Source organism: Podarcis erhardii (genome assembly GCF_964252035.2).
Source record: "Podarcis erhardii genome assembly, chromosome: 17".
Taxonomy (NCBI): Eukaryota; Metazoa; Chordata; class Lepidosauria; order Squamata; family Lacertidae; genus Podarcis; species Podarcis erhardii.
The window spans coordinates 28,547,276-28,568,974 of NC_138515.1; the positions used below are offsets into that span (position 1 = coordinate 28,547,276).

The 21,699-nt window shown below is 48.1% G+C and overlaps 1 protein-coding gene across 5 annotated transcripts in view; it reads left to right on the plus strand.

Moving 5' to 3' along the window:
- Positions 1-21,699, plus strand: part of PRAG1 (PEAK1 related, kinase-activating pseudokinase 1) — an 87,227-nt gene that overhangs the window by 44,819 nt on the left and 20,709 nt on the right. For all 5 annotated transcript variants that reach the window (XM_081844806.1, XM_081844804.1, XM_081844803.1 and 2 more), the window contains exon 3: positions 6,881-8,703. In XM_081844806.1, the coding sequence (XP_081700932.1) occupies positions 6,881-8,703 (1,823 nt within the window). The remainder of the gene's footprint in view (positions 1-6,880; positions 8,704-21,699) is intronic.

The window sequence follows — 21,699 nt, forward strand, 5'->3', positions numbered from 1 at the left end:
TTAGGCTGAGTTCTCACTGAGATGATAAAACTGCGTGTGGGCTGCACAGTGCAGATTGCAAGTGGGAGGGGTTCACAAGAGTCAACTGTCCTGCTTGCTTGCTTGCTTACTTACTGAATAAATAAATAAATTCCCTGCATATTGGAAACTGGCCTTTCAGGGAGAAGGCTGGACCTCATCTCTTAGAGGGTGTTTTGTTTTGGTTTTGTTTTGTTTTGTTTTGTTTTGTTTTGTTTTGTTTTGTTTTGTTTTGTTTTGTTTTGTTTTGTTTTGTTTTGTTTTGTTTTGGTATAAAGGTAAAGGGACCCCAGACCATTAGTTCCAGTCGTGACCAACTCTGGGGTTGCAGTGCTCATCTTGCTTTATTGGCCGAGGGAGCCGGCGTACAGCTTCCGGTTCATGTGGCCAGCATGACTAAGCCGCTTCTGGCGAACCAGAGCAGCACACGGAAACGCCATTTACCTTCCTGCCGGAGCGGTACCTATTTATCTACTTGCACTTTGACATGCTTTCAAACTGCTAGGTTGGCAGGAGCAGGGACCGAGCAACGGGAGCTCACCCCGTCACGGGGATTCGAACCGCTGACCTTCTGTTCGGCAAATCCTAGGCTCTGTGGTTTAACACACAGCGCCACCCACGCCCCTTGTTTTGGTATAGAGGAGCATTTAATCAGTTGAAGCGAGGGTTTTCTACCCTAGTGTTATGTAGTGAAGTTTCACCCTGGGCCAGCAGGGGGATACTGTATATAGTTTTCACTCAGGTCTGTCGATAGTTTTCCCTCAGGTCCGCGTCAGTTATTTTAGGCGGGAACTCTGGGCTGTTGTTGTTACAATGTTGACAGCCGGCTGCCTATAAAAGCAGGCCGGCTGAGCTGTTTGCAGTCAGTTCTATTCCAGCTTACGAAATAAAGAGCTACTTGGAGAAATCGCTGTGTCGTCTGCTATGTCAACCCACAACTTAACACTGGCGACGAGGATGGGATGGATGGACATCAGAGCACAGCCAGATGCGGCCAGCCTCTGAACTGAGCTGAATCACAGAGCGAAATCACTGAGCGAAATCACTGGACAGAACCAATTCAGAGCTGACTGTTCTGGCTAGAGCACTGTGTTCCATCCATCGCCCTTCACGCCGGCATCGGAATCATGGCTTCACTTGTGCCTCTACCGCCGTTTGCGCCAGCCTCTGAATCATGGGATTCCTACCTCGCTCGGTTCGACTGCTACCTCCAAGCCAACGAGCTGACAGCAGTATCAAAGGATCGTAAGCGGGGCCTATTCCTCAGCCTCTGTGGGCCTGAGGTGTTTGAGACGGCCCGAGCATTGGTTGCGCCCGAAGCAGTCCAGGCAACACCATGGGACACGATCCAAGAGAAGCTCCGCAACCACTACGCACCAAAGCCGTCCAAGATTGCTGCCCGCCATGCGTTCTACCACCGGAACCAGGCAGAGGGGGAGTCAATCAACAACTACACCACCGCCCTGCGACAGGCTGCAATGCACTGTGAGTTCCGAGACTTAGACGATGCCCTGATGGATCGAATCGTCTGCGGGGTCCGGGACATCCATCTGCAACGGCGTCTCCTCGCCAAGCCAGACCTCACGCTGCAGAAAGCCATTGAGGAAGCTGTGGCCTCAGAAGCTGCTGAACGCTCTGCCCAGGAGATCCGCAAGTGCAGCAGCCTGCGTCTTGCTAGGGAGCCAGTTCCGGTGCATCATGAAGAGGCCAGCAGTGATGAGGCATCCTCCAGTGAAGGCGATGACGTGCACCAGACAAAGCGGGAGCACAGGAAGTTCCAACAGAAGTCCAAGGGCCAACCGGAATGTGCCGGCTGCGGAGGCAACCATTCCCGTGCCAAGTGTCGATTCAGAGACGCCATCTGTAGGAAGTGTTCCAGAAGGGGCCACATCGCTAAGGTCTGCCGATCGGCTCCGTCTGACACCCCCCCTTCATCGACTCGCAAGTCCAAGCCTTCACTCCAGTCTGCCAAGGAAAGTTGTTTCGCTCTCACCAACTGCCGCTGCCCGTCTGGAACCACGATTGGCCAAACCGACTCGCCTACGCGACGCAAGCTGAACGTCACGGTGCTCATTGAAGGAGCTCCATGTGACATGGAGATCGACACCGGGTCTGCCCTGTCCATCGTGTCGTGGAGCACCATCAAAAGACTGGTACCCAGAGTGTCCAAAAGGCAACTCGACTCTCACCGCGTACACCTGAGAGACTACCAGGGAAATGACATTCCCGTGGTAGGCGTTGGCCGGTTCCGGATTGCCTTCAAGGATTTTTCGGGCCTGCTCCCGTTGGTGGTGGTTGAAGGTCAGCGGCCAAGCCTCCTAGGGCTAGACTGGTTTGATGCCCTCGGCCTGGAAGTCACCGGCATCAACTGCATCTCTAACGCAGAGACTGAGGGTCTGGTCAAAGACTTTGCCGAGGTTTTTGACGGCACCTTGGGGCAATATACAGGTACGCCCATCTCCTTTAGCCTTGATCCACAAGTCGCCCCCATCAAGCTAAAGCCACGCCGGGTTCCCTTTGCTCTCAAGGCTAAGGTGGACGAACAACTGGACAAACTGATCGCCCAAGGAGTTTTGGAGCCGGTTGACCACGCCAAGTGGGAAACCCCCATCGTCACGCCTGTCAAGCCAGATGGGTCGGTGAGAATCTGCGCTGACTACAAGTGCACGATCAACAAGGCACTTCAGCAGCACGCTTATCCGGTTCCTGTTGTCCAACACCTGCTGCATTCCCTGGGTGAGGGTAAGGTCTTCGCTAAGCTGGACCTTGCCCAAGCCTATCAACAACTGCCAGTCGATGATGCCACTGCTGAAGCCCAGACGATCGTCACCCACCGGGGGGCATTCCGTTGCCGCCGGTTGCAGTTCGGGGTGAGTGTGGCTCCTGGCATTTTCCAAAGCCTTATGGAGCGTCTCCTGCAAGGGCTTCCGGGCGTGGTACCATATTTTGATGACGTCTTGGTGTCTGCAGACTCACACCAGCAGCTGTTCGAGCGCCTCCGTGCCGTGCTGACCAGGTTCCAAGACGCCGGGCTCAAGGTAAAGAAGGAGAAGTGCCAGATCGCCGTTCCACAGGTAGAGTTCCTGGGCTATCTTATCGATGCCTCCGGCCTTCACCCGACCACATCCAAGATCCGCGCTATCCAGCAGGCCCCCACCCCAAAGAACAAGACGGAGTTGCAGGCATTCCTGGGGCTGCTGAACTTTTATAACATGTTCCTGCCCCACAAAGCCACAGTGGCTGAGCCTCTTCACCGACTCCTTAGTACAAAGACGCCTTGGGCCTGGGGTCATCGGGAGACGGCGGCCTTCAACGCGGTTAAGGCTCTCCTTTCATCAGACAGTGTGCTGGTACAGTACAGTGAATCCAGGCCGCTGGTCCTTGCCTGCGACGCCTCACCTTTTGGCATTGGTGCTGTCCTTAGTCACCGTTTTCCAGATGGAAGAGAAGCACTATCTCTGACGGAACGGAATTACAGCCAGCTCGACAAGGAGGCATTGGCACTTGTGGCTGGAGTGAAGAGGTTCCATGAATACCTCTATGGCAGGACTTTTGACCTCATCACTGACCACAAGCCACTCCTGGGCCTCCTCGCCGGTGATCGTCCAACTCCACCGGTCCTCTCGCCACGCATGCTGCGATGGACTGTTTTCCTGGCTGCCTACCACTACCGGCTCATCCATCGCCCGGGGAAATCGATGGGCCATGCCGACGCCCTCAGCCGTTGCCCTCTTCCAGCATTTGTGGAAGACCCGGCTCCAGCTTCATCGCTCCTTCTGATTGAGGATCTTCCGGCAGCGCCTGTATCAGCTGCCACTGTGGCCTCCGCGTCTGCCCAGGATCGCACCATCAGCCGGGTGCTCAACTGGGTGTGGAGGGGGTGGCCACAAGGGCCTTTTGCATCAGAGTTCCAGCCCTTCGCAACCAGACAACATGAACTCTCAGCTCATCGCGGCTGTCTGCTGTGGGGAGACCGCGTCGTGATTCCCCAGGGACTCCGTCAGCGCGTCCTGGAGGCTCTGCACGTTGGCCACCCGGGAATTGTCAAAATGAAGGCGTTGGCTCGGTGTTACGTCTGGTGGCCTAATATGGACGATGCCATCACTGCCTGGGTGTCCGCCTGTCAAGCGTGCCAAGAGTCGAGGCCTGCACCACCGGCAGCTAAGGGACACACCTGGGAGACGCCAAAGACACCCTGGTCGAGGGTGCACATTGATCTGGCTGGCCCCTTTCACGGCCGGACCTTTATGGTAGTGGTGGACGCCTATTCCAAATGGCTGGAGGTCGCCCTGATGCCCTCCACCACTACCGAAGCTGTCATCCGGGTGCTGCGAGGCCTGTTTGCAACGCATGGGTGTCCTGATGTCCTTGTCTCTGACAACGGACCACAGTTCACGTCAGGCACGTTTGAGCGGTATCTTTTGGGACTGGGCATCCGCCATGCCCTAACGGCACCCTTTCATCCATCCAGCAACGGGCAAGCGGAAAGAGGCACTGGCGCGCCTGGACCAGGGAGACTGGCATGAGCGGGTCGCCGAATACTTGTTCGTGCAACACATCACCCCTCATGCGGCCACAGGGAGGAGTCCTGCTGAACTGCTTATGGGCCGCCGCCTCAGGTCACCGCTCGACCGGCTACACCCGGACTTTGCCGTGGCTGAACCACCAGGCTGTGCCAACGCGCCACGGTCATTTGTCCCAGGAAACCAGGTCTTTGCCCGGAAATATGTGGGGGACATTCCTTGGGTGCCAGCCACAGTAGTGGGAGTCACTGGACCTCGCTCGTACCAGGTGGCACTTGAAGACGGACGCTTGTGGCGACGGCACATAGACCAGCTTAGGCGCAGGGTTGGGGACTTGGACACTACTGAGGTGCCCCCAACTGCGCTTGCGGCTCCAGAAGAGACACGTACAGATGGCAAGGCCCCACCTACACCTCCCTCGCAAACTGCCAGCGTGGAGCCGAACCAAGCCGCTTCAGAGGGTCTGCCAGACTTACCACAGACTCAGACCACTCCACTTGCGGAGGCTCCACCCACAGCAGCGGATCCAGGGGAGTTGGTTCCAACGCCATCTAGGGTCGCACCACAGCCTCAGCAAGAACTGTGTGGCCCTCCGGACTTGGCTACCAGTCCCCGGCGGTCTGGCAGAGTTCCCAAGCGCCCAACTTATTTAAAGGACTATGTTGTTGGACATGTATCACTGTTGGTCTAAGTATGGGAAATGTAACCAATATGCTTTTGTGCCTAATTGAACCATTACGCGTAGTGCTGTATATAAGGAAACCATTACGATTGTAACTAACGCCTTATCTCGGTGGGGAGGGGTGTTATGTAGTGAAGTTTCACCCTGGGCCAGCAGGGGGATACTGTATATAGTTTTCACTCAGGTCTGTCGATAGTTTTCCCTCAGGTCCGCGTCAGTTATTTTAGGCGGGAACTCTGGGCTGTTGTTGTTACAATGTTGACAGCCGGCTGCCTATAAAAGCAGGCCGGCTGAGCTGTTTGCAGTCAGTTCTATTCCAGCTTACGAAATAAAGAGCTACTTGGAGAAATCGCTGTGTCGTCTGCTATGTCAACCCACAACTTAACACCTAGCAAGAACCAGGCCTTACTGGACTCAGAACAGTTCCACCTATATTATTCAGAATAAGATTATAGACTGAGAATAGACGAGAGAGGGACATATTTTTGAATGTGCACCCACATTTAAAACAGCAACACCTCCCAGCGTGTAGTGAACCATCCCACCAGGGAGAAAGGATCTCTTGACATGCATGGACAGGGTGTGAGTGTTGTGTTTTTGTTTTACATCAATAATATGTCATCCACACATACAAAGTGATGCAAAACAGAATTATATTGTCTTTGTCTACCACCTTGGTCAGTGTCATGTGTATTATTATTATTATTAAAATTTCTGTACTGCCATTTATCTGTAGATCTCATGGCTCTTTAGGCCTCCCTTGGTTTCATTTTTCCAAATGAACATTTTAGGCCAGGGGTGGGGGAAAGTTTTGAGTCCACCTTCTATCTTGCTTATCCTTTTGGGGGCTGCATGCAGGTGGGGCGTAGGAGCCAGAGAGGCAAAGTGCTCTATTCCAGCCACACAAAAGTCAGAGGTTTACAACGCACACAGACACACATATATTTCCACCCAGCCAAACAATATATCCTAGTTCAAGGATACGTTCCAGCTGGGCAAAAGCCGTTGAGAAGTGTGCAGAGCAGAACTAGTGAGAGGTGCAACTTAGGGAGAAGAGCATGGACTTCCAAGAGTCCCATGGGCCAGAGAAGGGGCCACAATAAGCCCCTGAGCCTGAGGTTTTCTGCCCCTGAATTAGGCCTGCGTCAAATTGCTTGTACCTGCTTGCACAGTAAAGTATGGGAAACCTGTGCGTGGCTTGTTTGCTTCAAGATGAGGATAATTTTTTGGTTTTAGAATACCTGGACAGAGGGCTTTGGCTTTTTGCTCTTCAGTGTTTAGTATCACAGCAGGACCACCCAAGTCAGTAGATCTAATTTGTTCTGTTAATAGATCTAATTTTATAAATCTCAAGTTAGAAATTACAGAGCCAGTGTGCTGTAATGGTGAAGAGCGGTAGACTCGTAATCTGGGGAACCGGGTTCGCTTCCCTACTCCTCCACCTGAAGCTGCTGGGTGACCTTGGGCCAGTCACACTTCTCTGAAGTCTTTCAGCCCCACTCACCTCACAGAGTGTTTGTTGTGGGGGACGAAGGGAAAGGAGAATGTTAGCCACTTTGAGACTCCTTAAGGGGAGTGAAAGGCGAGATATCAAATCCAAACTCTTCTTCTTCTTCTTCTACAGACATATATATAATATTTTTGTTTATCAATGCAGGTCAACAAGAGAATGCCACCCAGAAATCTTGCCTTGATGAAATCTGGAGAAGAACAAAGACTCTGTATTGACAAATTCAGCAACAACATCATAAGGAAGCCTGTCATTCAGAATACTCCAAGTGATCGTACTTTGCACAGTCCTCCAGGCCCTTCTTTGGCCGGTCCCTCGAGTCTTGAAAGCAGCGCAGAGAGAAATGTCGCCTTCAGTAATGTGGCATTTCTGAATGATATGGGTGCACAGGAGAATGGAAATGAAGTGGTCGGCAAGGAGACGTTATCCCTGCCATATCTGGGCTTCTGCCACAATTCATCCTTTTTGAGTGACAGATGTGTTGGCTCTGCCATGGACTCCGTGGGATACTCTCCCATCCATCAAAGAGAGGAAGCATCACTTTCAGAAAGAGCTGGTGTGTTCAATTCTTCTGATTTAGAAAGTGAAGGCGGGGAGTATTGCTCCATCACAGACTATTGCAAAGAGGCTCCTGTCCACCAGGGGTTTGACAATACCAAAACCAAAGAGGTGTGGCATGAAAAACCTATTTCAAAACTTCAGGCGCCAGAGGCTGTGACAAATGCAAGAACTGAGTCCGTAGAGGTGAGTTTCAGTGAAGGGGAAAGCAGAACCTTGAATTCAGACTTTCAAAGGGGGGAGAAGCATCTGCCACACAGTTATGTATACAACCACTTATGTTCCGAAACGGACACATTAGTATTTCCCTCAGATACTGGCAGTGGCCCCTGTTGTTCACCCAAGGAAAATTATTGCTGTCCTTCGGTTAGAGAATCAGATCAGACCGTAGGCAGGCGTATAGAAAATGCAAGCAATTCCGCAGAGCAACAGCTTTCCTGTGAAGTAGCCTCTCAAAATGAGCCTATCTATGCTGAAAGCACAAAGAGGAAAAAGACGCAGCTAAATAATGCCAACACGCATGCAAGGTGTGATGCCTTGGCTTATAGCCCCTGTAAAGATAAACAAGATGGCCTCTGGAGAGGCAAGGCTCTCCACTTGGACTGCGAAAGAGAGTTCCAAGAATCTGTCACACAGGTACCAGCGACTATTACCATTGTGGCGGCCCACACAGAAGATGACAACCGGACTATTTTTCTTAGCAGTCCAGACTCAGCTGTAGGGGTCCAGTGGCCAAGTCCTAGCCCCACTTCTAATTCAGAAGTTAGGAAAACATCCCCTTTCTTCGAATACAGAGAAATGCCTCAAGCAAGCAGCGAGATGAGCCCGGTGGAAAATGACCCAGGTCTTCCGTCCCAAACAACTAGCAGAAATGGGATAGGTGAGACTCCTGCTATTCCCCCAAAATTGTCCAAAGGGAGCCCGCCTAGAGGAGAGGGGCCTTTCACACAGTCTGTAAGTTCTTTTGTGGCAGAAACTTGTGATGGCGACGGCCATCGGGGTCTTGACCTTCCGAAGAACGGCGCAGATAGCACAATCTTTGAGCCCGCATCGTCCATATGCCCTCATACGAACAAAATCTCTCCAGAGGAGTCGAACAAAGGTCCGGCGACCTTGAGCTCTGAGAGGAGGCAGAAATACTACAATCTCTCCTGGAGCAGGCAGTGCAGGATAGAGGAAGAAGAGGAAGAAGAGCAGGGGTTCTTGAAAAGCACACCAGAGACAGAAACGGAGAACGGGGCAAGCAGTCCCTCAAGTATTTCTAATTGCCATCAGGGGGGGAAACGCTCTGTCCAGGAGAACAAGATTGCAGGAATGAGCAAATCAGCATCTTTTGCCTTCGAGTTCCCTAAAGACAAGAATGGAATTGAGGAATTTGCACCACCACCGCCACCTCCAAAGAAACAATCCAGGTACAGAAAAAAAATGTTTTGTGTGCATTCTTGTTGATAGCTGTCAGATGGCAAGGGTGGTTGCTCACGAGTAACCAGGCAGGACTCCGAGGTGTCTTTTACAGGTTTTATTTAGGTGCAGAACTACCATATTTTTCGCTCTATAAGACGCACCAGACCATAAGACGCACCTAGTTTTTGGAGGAGGAAAACAAGAAAAAAAATATTCTGAATCTCAGAAGCCAGAACAACAAGAGGGATCGCTGCCCAGTGAAAGCAGCGATCCCTCTTGCTGTTCTGGCTTCTGGGATAGCTGCGCAGCCTGCATTCGCTCCATAAGATGCACACACATTTCCCCTTACTTTTTAGGAGGGAAAAAGTGAGTCTTTTAGAGCAAAAAATACGGTATTTACAGTGCAGAACCCTAAAGTTCATGTCTGCCTCAATCGCTAGCAGAATCTGGGAGTGCTTGTTTCCTGGACCTCCCCTAACATAAAAGTCTCGTTACGCCCATCCTTTTCCTTCCCTCTTTGCGCTTTAGACTTCTGCGCAGGGTGGGCAACCGATGGGGCGTGCTTCCCTCCTGGCTGGCTTGGCCAGAAGTGGTGCTGAGGCTCCCACCAGCATCCTCTGGTCCTTTCACCCCTTCCCCACTGGAAGTGGGGCTTTCCTCATCACTGGAAGAGGAGCTGCTTGGCAAGATTTTCGGAGGCTCCCTGTAACACAACTGCCCCTCTGTTTCCCGCCCCTGTTCCGATGACAGTTCCCGGACAGTAGCCAAAGATCAATAAGGTTAAGATAAGTGACAAAATCCAGGAGATAATTCTCTGTCCTTCCTCCTCCTCCCCACAAATCCTGTCCTCTGGTAAAACTAACATAGATGTGTAGCAGAAATTCCATATATATGAATGTTTCATATATGTGGGATTTCATATATATGGATTTGTCTAGCTGATGAAATATTCTTTAAACGGAAAAATTACATAAATGAGCTGTGGTATCTATACAGTTGTATCTTGGTTTTCGAACAGCTTAGTTCTCAAATGTTTTGGCTCCCGAACGTCGCAAACCCGGAAGTGACTGTTCCGGTTTGCGAACTATTTTTGGAAGCCGAACGTCCGATGAGGAACGTTCAATCAGAAGCCGTTCAATCAGAACGTCCAATCAGAAGCCGTGCTTTGGTTTCCGAATGTTTTGGAAGTCGAACGGACTTCCGGAACAGATTCCATTCGACTTCCAAGGTACGACTGTAAATTATCTCTTGGGGCTGGGGGGTGTAGCAAAGTACTACCACCACAATTACTGATTAACACAGGGCTTATCTATATAACAGGCTTAAATCTGTTCCATTGTCACAGCCTAAGTACCCTGACAATCCTAGTTATGTAAGGGGCTGCCAAAAGAGAATTTCTGCCTGCTCAGTCTCCTGCCTTTTGTGGTGTAACATGTAGAATAGTTCCAAGTGCTGCTTGTGGAAAGTTCAAACGAACTTCTTACTTCACATGTGCAGAACTCCTGATAAGAAGGCCATACTCTGTCTCCCAAAGAGTCTTTAACACAGCAAGAAACCCCAGGAGGTCAGTTTCTGTATTTTAATTTTTATGCAGTTGTAGGGAACAGCCTGAGTGCCGTTTCACGTTTGTGTGAATTCATGTTTGTGTAAAGTGATTTCCCACATGGTGTCGTCTAGCAGTTCCCTAACTAACCCCTGCCCAACTGATCAGTTGAAAATTGTTGAGGGTTTTGGGAGACCGCTTAATGATTTTTGCCTTTTTTAAAAAAAAAAAGTTTTTATTGAATATTTTCTTGTGTAAAGAAATAAACAAGGGAAAGTACATACTGTATAGCATCTCCACTTTCGATTCATAGGGTCTTTTTCACAGTTCATTAATGTTCAGTATGGGACACTAATGCCATAGACATCTTACAGCTAGGGGGGGAGAAGGCGAAAAGAAATGGGGGGGGGGGAGATATGGGGGTATGAGTAGGTCCTTTATTTATATATTTATTTATCTTTACTGGCATTGTGAGGGGTTGGAGGATCCAGAGTTTGGTTGGTTGCATTCAGTTGGTTGCAGTGTGGCTTATTTGTATGGGGCGGGCGGACATTGTTGGGTCAGGTTAGTCATATTGCTTTTTTTTTTTTTTTTTTTGACCTGTTGTAGTTCTCAAAAAGCACTGTGCTGGTGGGTACTGGATTAGTTTAATCATATTTTTATTTCTGCTTTTATTTCTTCTATATTGCATTTCATAGAACTCAAATTGTAATGTAAGAAATAAAAGCAATAAAAATACAATTAAATATCAGTATGAATATTTAATGCCATGAATGTGCAGCACCACAGTTTGGGAATCCCGGCGTTGTCCATTTTATCTGAGAGGGGGAAATGGAGGGTAACACCAATAAGCAGAAGAACAAGGACTTCACATGAGCTAGGAAATAGGAGGAAATAAGGAGATGCGGGTGGCGCTGTGGATTAAACCACAGAGCCTAGGGCTTGCCGATCAGAAGGTCGTTGGTTCGAATCCCCGCGACGGGATGAGCTCCTGTTGCTAGGTCCCTGCTCCTGCCAACCTAGCAGTTCGAAAGCACACAGTGCAAGTAGATAAATGGGTACCGCTCCGGCGGGAAGGTAAACGGGATTTCCGTGCGCTGCCCTGGTTCGCCAGAAGCGGCTTAGTCATATTGGCCACATGACCCAGAAGCTGTACGCTGGCTCCCTCGGCCAATAAAGCGAGATGAGTGCCGCAACCCCAGAGTCGGCCACGACTGGACCTAATGGACCCTTTACCTTTACCTTTAAGGAGATGCAGTAGCCCAACATAAAATAAATAGAATCATAGAATAAAACTGGGTTGCCCCTGAGGAAGGGTTTCCCATACACACTGGGCCATAACCTTTCTTTATAGTAATCTGTCTCCTAGCACCTTTCCAATTTCCTCTACCAATTTTACCCAAACCATTGCAGCCCTTCTCTTAGGCACCATATGGAAAACTATTAAGAGCATTTTTCTGTCTTCCGGTCTTCGGTGGCTGATGCTCTGCAAATGTAGTATTTGAGTTAGGCCTCAGTTTTGTCTGGGCTCTGAAACTTTTTTTTTTTAACTGTATTGCTGATAGATAAAACGGATGCTTCTAATGATTCAGCAATGAATCAGTCACTTCTCTGGGATTCTTTCCCTCCAACGAAAGCAAAAACGCAGGACGGGGGTGGGGCAGTGAAAGCAGATGTGTGTCGAAAAAAGCTTCACTTGCTCTGGAAAGATCTTCATTGTATTTCTCTACGTGAATCTGTTTTAAACACTTGCCCTGCTGGGTTATTTTATCTCCAGCGGCAAAGAGGAAGTCATAACAAAAGGACTTTGACTAGATGGAAGGTCAAAGATTGACTGTGGTTAAGGGGTAATGTTCTTAGGAGAGAGAAATGGGAACCACTTGAAACAATTAATTGGAGAAATAGGCTCTCTTGCACAGAGATTGTATGGGGCTTGTCCTTTGTTTTCCGTGGGGAATTTCTCTGGGTGTCTGCACCACCTTTTGGTCAGAGGCTCCATTCTCATGAGAGAGAATAATAGTAGAGTTCACGTAGTGGAGTTCCCCTGTCCATCGGTACATATACCCAAGACAGACGCATTAATGTGTACAGATTTCTATCTGTATTTCAACTTACCCTTGTGGGTTTGTAGGGATCAAGTATCTGGCCACTGTGACACATGCGGTGGTAAGATCTGGGCTGGGTTACTGCCATGCACTCTGCATGAGTTTGATTTTGAATAGCATCCAGAAAGTTCATCCAGTCCAGAATTAGGCTTCTCACAAGGACTAGGCCTTTGCTCTTACTGCACCGGCTTCCCAGTTCGTTTACATGTTGAATGCTAGTGTTAAACTTTCATACTCTACGCTAGTGGAAGTCAAGAAAGCACCGTATTTTTCGCTCTATAAGACGCACTTTTTTCCCTCCAAAAATTAAGGAGAAATGTGTTTGTGTCTTATGGAGCGAATGCAGGCTCCATGACTTCAGCGATAGCAACGTGAAGCCTCCGAAGCGCAGTGGGAGCGCTCCCACCGCACTCCGGAGGCTTCGCGTTTCTTTCGCTGAAGCCTGGAGAGCGAAAGGGGTCAGTGCGCACCGACCCCTCTTGCTCTCCTGGCTTTGCTTCGCTGGAGAGATGCTGCACAGCTTTCCCTCTCTGCGCAGCGCCGCTTCAGCGAAGCGGGGGGGAGAAATGGAAGGGGCTCCGTTTCTCCGGCCACTTCGCTGAAGGGTTGCTGTGCAGAGAGGGAGAGAATTTTTTTTCTTGTTCTCCCCCTCTAAAACAAGGTGCATCCTATGGTCGGGTGCGTCCTATAGAGCGAAAAATACGGTATATCGGGATCTGCTGGTAGATCTCTTGAGTGATTTACAGTAGGTTTTGCAGAGTTTCCGACTCCCAACTATTTAACAGTAACAGCAACAAAAAGGCTCTCCTTCCTCCACTCCACCTGGGTTGCTGGTATGAGGAAAGTTTAGAAGGAAACCAGGAGTGGGTTTTGTGTGAGCTCGGCGCAGCCAGCGTTTTGGTAAAGCAGGGTGGAGCAAACTGCTTTGGTATGAGATCTGGACTCCCCTGGGAGAGGTGGCGGATCCGCCTGCTGCTGCCTCCTCATCCGCTGGCCTCCTCCTCCACTCCTGCAGATCTCCTTTTGGAGCATTGTGCTGTTACAACCATAGCTGTCAACCGTCCCTTATTTGGCGGGAAACTCCCTTATCCCAGCGCCGTGTCCCGCTGCTGTCCCTTATTGATGATGTCCCTTAAATTTCCTGGGTTTCATGCTCGCCCGGCTCGGGAGGGAAGCAGCGGCTCGGGGTCCTCCGCCGCGAGAGAGAGCGTGCGCTGGCGCCATCGTCCTGGCGCGAGGAGTTCCATTGGCCCTGCCCTGCCCGAGAGAGGAGGGGGAGGGAGAGAGACTCTCGCCCACGAGCCCAGAGGCGGCAGCGGTGGTGGCAGCTGAGGAGGTGGCCTGAGGGAGGAGGAATAGCAAAATCCCTTATTTTGGCTGCTGGTCCCTTATTTTTGAGGCTGCTGGTCCCTTATTTTCAAATCTGTAAGTTGACAGCTATGGTTACAACTTCAGTGTGATTTAAAAAATGGAGACCTACAAGGAAGGAACGGCCATACATGGCACAGTGCGGTGCTGGTGTCATGAGCAGGGAAGCACAAATACTGAAACAAGGGCCTCCCTGATCCATTATTCACAATGGTCTCTTGCCTCTCATGTCACCCATTCCTTTTTTACCTTCTGAATTTTTTTGGAACAAGCCTTAATGCAAGGAGAGTTAGGAGCATTGGTTTTTATCTGTAAATGCCCTTCCGTTCCACACCTGGACAAGACTAGTTTTTGTGAGAGGCTTACTCCCAAACCGTCATAATGAAAGATATAGCCATTTTACCAGCCATCTACTCGTCCGCAACCATTTGAGTCTAACTTGCATCTCAAATTGGGCTGTGATCTTCACACCTGTTAAAAACCTGGCTGTTTTTAGCTTTTTATTGAACCAGCTCAGTTCTCAGTGCTTCTAAGGAGACCAACAGCCCTAAGCCACGTCTACTCAGGAGTCAGACCATCAATTTCAGTGGAATTTGTGCCTTGAAGTTCTAGTATAAAAGGAACAAAAAAAGAGAGGATCTCACAAGCTTCAAGTCCTGCCCTACAAGGTCTGGACCTAGGACATTTCCCCTTCATTTTGGTCTTAGGGTAGAGCCTTGCTCCACATGATGATGATAATGGTGTTGTGTCACGTAAGGACTTAGGTTTGTAAATAATTCCCATCTCTGCTTTTCAATAGATTGTGGGGGGGTGGGGGTGGACAGAAGTGGTTTTCCTGGTGGGGCAGAGTCACCGTGCCCAATTGCACTGTGGCAGCCCCATCACTTGTGCACCGACTCACTTCCACAGAAAGAAGAAACTACGGAAGGGTAGCCAATGTGGTACCTTGCAGGTGTTGTTGGACTACAACTCCCATGATCCCTGACTGTTGGCCATGATGCTAAGTGGGGCTGCTGGGAGTTATAGTCCAACAACATTTGGGGAGCTGCTTCTGTATCCAGTCACAAACCAAAACCCCTGCATGAGAGCTACATTTTTATTTTTTAAGCTCCTAGGTTGCATCTTCTGTCTCCAAACTGAAAGGGATGTTGTGACAGAACCTTTGTCTCGATGAATGGTCCACAAGCAAGTAATCTCCGCAAAATCTCCTTTGTGCGTTACCCTGAAATATGCCGCAGGCAACACTTAAAGAAGGAAAAGGTTCACTGTGAGAGATGGAAAGTAATTGACCACCATTTAGTTATTTTTAGCACTTAAATCCACGACCCCTTTGGAAAGGGAACTGTAGAACAACAAAAAATAATGATTGGCAATATGTACATCTTCTGCCTTTCTACCTTCTAGATCCAAATTCATACTCAGATTAGGTTTATAACTTAAATTAAGGAATATGGTTATAGATGAGTGTGCACTTAATTTGGGAGTAAGTCAGTAGGACCTCTAAATATATGTGTGCAAGGTATAGGTTTGTTTGGGCTGCGTACATTTATTTCCTTGTGTGTTGTAAGTCCTTCGTTTCTTTCAACTTCAAATGGCTTTTTCAGATGTTCTCTCCCCCACCAGTTTACCTAAACTATGGGTCAGCCTTGAACTTGTGCTCTTCCCTCTTTAAAGAGGTTTTAGTCTTGCAGATTCAAGGTGATCCCAGTCTTTGTCCAGGTATACATGGAATTTTATGGTGAGGGTGAGGCAGGGGAAACATCATATAAGCCCAAGTTCTCTTCCAGTCGGTCTCCTGCTCACAATTCTGAAGAGTGAGCAGTAACTCCAGGGTAGCTCCCAAGATTCGGTTCCCCCAAATTCATGGATGGGGAACCTCAGGCCCAGAGGCCAAATATGGCTGTCCAGGCCTTCCTGTGAGTCATCTGGAACTTAGCAGCCCTGCTTTGCACCCTCCTTAGATGACCATGGCTGTAATGTGTCCTTGAACTCTGATAATGCCTCCTGCTTGCCTGAACGGTGGATGAAGAAGCGTGTGAGAGAGTGTGTGTAGAAGCTAGCTGTCAAGGGTGTTTCCCACCCAAAGAATGCACATGGCACATAGTTAACTCTCTATTGTCAAAGATAACACAGTTCTGGATCCCTATGCACACTAATCTAGATTCTAAGCATCTATTCCCGGATCCATGCTCTCTGGCACAGTTGCAGCAACCAGGGACCTCTCGCCCTCCACCAGTTTATGTATCTTCCCCCGACGGGCTGCACACATGCAGCCGGAGACTACGTCTGCATAGAAACTTCCTCTGCTCTTCGCTTTTCAGTCCCCTCCTGGTTCTGGGAGACAGTGGTGCAGGAGAGGGTGGGGAAGCACCTGGCTCTTCTGAAGCTTCTCCTGCCTCTGACTCTAGCCTCCTGGCTGGTACAGTTCCCCACAAATCACTGACCCCCTCTCCCGAATCAGACTCCAGCCCGCTTTCCCGTCAGTGTCCTGTCAGTCCATCACACTAAGCCTACTGTACAAAGGTAAAATTCAGAGTTCCTTCAATAGAGGTGGTAGAATTGTGCACATACATAACAGCTCCCTGTGTTGGGGATGTCTTATTACATGTATATGTCTTTCATTTTTGCTTTGCTATCTGGTTTGCTTTGTTAATACCGAGCAAATTATGTGTAGAAACGAAATTTATAAATTATTCAGTTCTCTTGGGGAAATCACACAAGATAAAATCTTAGAAGGAAAGGGGGATCCCCACCCCAATGGAAAATGCCCTGTCATTAGCAACAGAAGTTTAGATTAAAGGTAAAGGGTAAAGGGACCCCTGACCATTAGGTCCAGTTGTGGACGACTCTGGGGTTGCGGCGCTCATCTCGCTTTATTGGCCGAGGGAGCCGGCGTATAGCTTCCGGGTCATGTGGCCAGCATGACTAAGCCACTTCTGGTGAACCAGAGCAGAGCACGGAAACGCCATTTACCTTCCCGCTGGAGCGGTACCTATTTATCTACTTGCACGGCATGCTTTCGAACTGCTAGGTTGGCAGGAGCCGGGACCGAGCAACGGGAGCTCACCCCGTTGCAGGGATTCGAACCGCCGACCTTCTGATCGGCAAGCCCTAGGCTCTGTGGTTTAACCCACAGCGCCAGCTGTGTCCCGAAGTTTAGATAAGGCCCCCTCAAAAAGATAAGGCTCTATAGTTTTGAAAAGGATCTTTGCTTTATTCACATGTAGAAATACCTTGGTCTAGTAATGTCCACATTTGTGTTAATTCATTGGCCTTGGTTAGCAGAGAAGAAGCAGTGCCATATATACTTTGGAAAGCACAGTAATATAATTATGCCAGTTCCCCCACCTAAGTTCTGCAAAAGTGTCAAACCTGGCACCCCATCTCCTCCAAATTTTCCTGCACACCCTCAGGCGCTGCTGTGCATTTGGCATTGCTCGTGACTGTAAACTATAACAGAAGAAGGAAAATTTTAGCACACTTTCCATATTTTCTGGGGAAATGTACTTCTTTCATTTGTTGATACTGAAATGTGGGGAGTGGAGGAGGTTATGAATCCAAATGAGGGCTGCTGACCTACTTGAGAGTAAGCTTAATTGAATTCATTGGGACTTAGGAGTAGGCTGGTATAGAATCGCACCTTTGGAGCGTTTGGTAATGTACACTTGGCTCACCTCAAAGGTGCCAAGAACTCCACTTGTTTCAAGAACCACACTTGACTGGAACTTTTGTCTCAAGCTGTGCAAACAAAATGCATGTTGTTCCAGTTTTTTCTAATGATCAAATGGTTTGGGGGATAGTGAAATACAGGAAGGGAAGAAATCAGTTTCTCCCTATCTTTTATTTAGGTTTCTGTACATTAAATATGTTACTCACTTGAACTGAATGTGACATCAGAGAACAGGATTTGATCATTTTTGAGGTGAAAGAGATTTTATAGTCAAGTGTGTGACCAAGGCTGGAGTGTGCTGTTAAGTTTCATTGCATTCTTCTGACTTTACAAGCTTGGTAATACAATATTTATTGGACTGGTTGTTACAAAAGTACAAGCTTTTTCATTTCACAAACCTCTTTTCCAGGTATAGAAAGGGAAATGTTGTCTATAAATGAAAAGGGATGCCAACTTCTTTGTATGAATTGGTGTTAAGAGTAGGTTAGAGGTGTGCAGCCAAATTTTGGCTGGTAAATTTCAACACACATTAACCCCGCTCAGTTGGAGGAGGACCATAGAAAACTGTTTCTTCTCCCCCTTCACCTAGTCCTTGATGCCTGCTCTCTTGTGCACATACTGGCTTGGTTCACACATAACAATAAACCATGGTTTATTAAACCATGGCTTACTAGTGATACCCTGCCCAGCACCTTACCACCAACAAACCTCAATCTGAAGACATGGCTTGGTGTTACATGTGAACCCAGCACCCTTAATCATGGTTTGCTTCACCACTGCACCTCAAAAGCTCACCAAACCTCAAAGACAAGAAGCATGAGCAGTTGGAGAATGAACAGCACTTAGAGCAACAACAACAACAAAAACAAGCTATGGCTTGTGTCATCATCTGTGCAACAACTTAGAATCATAGAATCCTAGAGTTGGAAGAGACCACAAGGGCCATCGAGTCCAACCCCCTGCCAAGCAGGAAACACCATCAGAGCACTCCTGACATATGGTTGTCAAGCCTCTGCTTAAAGACCTCCAAAGAAGGAGACTCCACCACACTCCTTGGCAGCAAATTCCACTGTCAAACAGCTCTTACTGTCAGGAAGTTCTTCCTAATGTTTAGGTGGAATCTTCTTTCTTGTAGTTTGGAACCATTGCTCCGTGTCCGCTTCTCTGGAGCAGCAGAAAACAACCTTTCTCCCTCCTCTATGTGACATCCTTTTATATATTTGAACATGGCTATCATATCACCCCTTAACCTCCTCTTCTCCAGGCTAAACATGCCCAGCTCCCTTAGCCGTTCCTCATAAGGCATCATTTCCAGGCCTTTGACCATTTTGGTTGCCCTCCTCTGGACACGTTCCAGTTTGTCAGTGTCCTTCTTGAACTGTGGTGCCCAGAACTGGACACAGTACTCCAGGTGAGGTCTGACCAGAGCAGAATAACTTGTGGTTAAGGAAACCACGGTTTAGGATGATGACTGAAGCAGGCCACTGCGTCAATGTTGTAGAGCTTGGACAACCATTCAACCCCTGTCAAATCAATGGCCAAACAGCCAAGCCTGTGTCAGTTATCTCCCTCAAGAGCACACTCAAAGGTAACTTGATAAATGGCTCAATTAGTATTAAGGTGTCAGAAGTACTCTTGGTTTGCTGTTTTCCAGAGAGTAGTCCTACTATTGGAATCACGGTAGGCATTTTGCCACACTGCCAACTCCCTTGTGTTTCTGTAATGCTAACATGCAGAATATAATCTCGCACAAAATTTGAAATTTGTCATGCTGGTTGGCCTTCCCATGCTTGCCACCACTTTGCTCTAAGCTAAAGCCTAGGAGCACAGAGTAGGCAGTGGAAATGCCACCTTGATGGCAAACACTAAAGAAGCACTTCTGCGTCCACGACTTTGCAAGACTCCTGGAAAGAAGTTCAGGTTGTTTAATTGTATCACAAATGGAAAAGAAAAGGTCAGTTTGAGAACTGTACATTAAAGCAAAACAATACCAGTAAAATTACACCACTTGGTTTCCAGTACAAAAAATGGTGAGTCTTTCAGCAACTCATTTCTTAGACAAGAAAAGGGAAGGGTAACACGCTGGGAAACTGGATAAGAATTCCTGTGATTCTTATTTGGGCAAGACACAGTTGGGAGTTTTGGACTTAGCTGGCAAGTCCGCTCTGTTTATTAGCAAAAATCCCCATGAAGTATCATGTTTTGCTCGTCTTCAGTTCCAGTATGAAAAAAAAGAATAGATGATCCCTGTGTTTTCACCCCCTCTCTGCCCACCTGGTGAACACACTGATCCATCGTCTTGTTACCTCCAGTCTTACCCTTGAACTCCTGTAACCTTCTTTTCTCTGGCTGTCCTTTATCATCTCTCAGTCTTCTCACCTCTGTCCGAAACTCCCCCCTCCCAAAAAAACCCATTGCTTGTCATTGCTCTGATCGGGTGATGCACCTCCTTCAGTCCCTGCTTTAGCTTCCCGTCACCTTCTGTATCTGTCATGAATTCTGTTCTCACCTTTTGAGGACACTTTGGGTGGTATTTCCCTGTCCTACCCACTGAGACTCTCGTATTCGAGCAAAAAATGGTACAGGCTCAGCAGGAGTTCAAGAACAGGGCAGGAAGCTCAGATTCAGACAGAAGCAATGAAGATGTCCCAACAAGGTTTACATACCCTGCTCGCCAAGCTTTTAAAGACGAGGCATGGTGTGCTCACTTGCAAGTCTTGCTTGCCTTGCAGGATTGTGTGCTCCCCTGGGGTAGGTGGGCCTGCTCCTATGACGGTGGCTTCTGGTTTTAGGTGACAAGACTGCACCCTCCTGTTCAGTTGCTTCTGCCTTCCTCCTTCATCTGCTCAAAGCCCCCCTCAGGTCAGGGATGACAACCACCATCCCTGCTCCCCTCTCCAAAGCAGCTGAAGTTGAGGCAGATCCCTCTCCCTCTGACCCAGTTCCTCATCATTCAGTTTCATTCCCCAACCACCTATTCCTTTCTCCTCCTGCTGCATCAGAGACTGCCAGCCCAAACACAGATCCCAACAGCTCTGTGGGGCTCATGGCATGAATCTCAATTGCCACATTTTCTTAAAGTTATCCTCATTTTGTAATTTAGCATTACAGATACTGTACCTCTCCTTCCTTCCTCCCCCACTTCTCTACTTCCCTGACTTTCATCTCTGCTGTTGGAATTTCAGATGGAAAGCTCTCCTGAGCAGGGATTGCCTCTCTCTCTCTCTCTCTCTCTCTCTCTGTGTGTGTCCCTGAAAAGTGCCATGTATATTTATATGTTAGATCAGAAATAAACAATACTTTACGGAGAGTGCTGGAGGTTATTATCTGGTGTGGCAGTAATAGGCAAGGCCAAGAGCGGCTGTTCCCCAAGCAGCGATGATTTCAGTTTCTGTTTTATCCCCTATTCAGAAAGTGCATTTTGTATAAGGCACCAGGGCAGTGGGAATAAAGAGAGCTCTCCTCGCATATATGACTTCACAACAATCAGGGCTGTACTTTGCAAATGCAGCTAGCTAGCTTCTGAAAAGATCTCCAGTCCCGAAATTGCGCCACTGAATGCTTATGTTTCTCTGCCAGTGTTGATGTTAGGATGTCAAACCCTCCTGAACAAAAGTTCGATCTGGTATTGCACCATTTACTGGGATGGTAAGTTAGCCTGATCTGGTTTTAAACCATTTGCTGGGGTGGTGTGTTACCTATGGTTAGCGTGTTCCAACTATTTTTGTGTTGTTGCTTTTTTTGCTTAAGTATTTTTTAAAAAACCGGTATCATGATTTTTAATAATTTTGCTAGTTGCTTTGTAGATCATTAGATTGCAAAGTCACAATGCACATATTTTAATAAATAGATATTAGCATGGATAGATAACATGGATTTTGAAAGAGACAAGTTAGACCTGTTTGCTTACCTGGAAGTAAGCCCCATTGAGCTGGTTGGGAATGGCATCCAAGAAAAACTTGCATTGGATTGATCCATTAATATATTCGTTTCTGAAAAATCAGGAACTAATAATTTCTTACTGAATTGATAATATGTTGTGTGTAGATTGTGTGTCAGAGACAAAGAGAAAGAGAAGCCCTAAATGACTCTTGGATACGGAAAAGGTTATTGGATAGGGAAAATGTGTGCCTTGTCATTTATGATTTATTTGGCATTCCTGCATTGCAGAGGGTTGGACTAGATGATCCTTGGGTACCTTCCAACTCTGAAATTCCCTGCTTCTATGATTCTAATCCTAACCCTTAAATGAAGCTTAAGATGTGCTTGATAATGAGGCCAATTTAGAGGAAAATAGGAAATTGTATTAAGAATCATT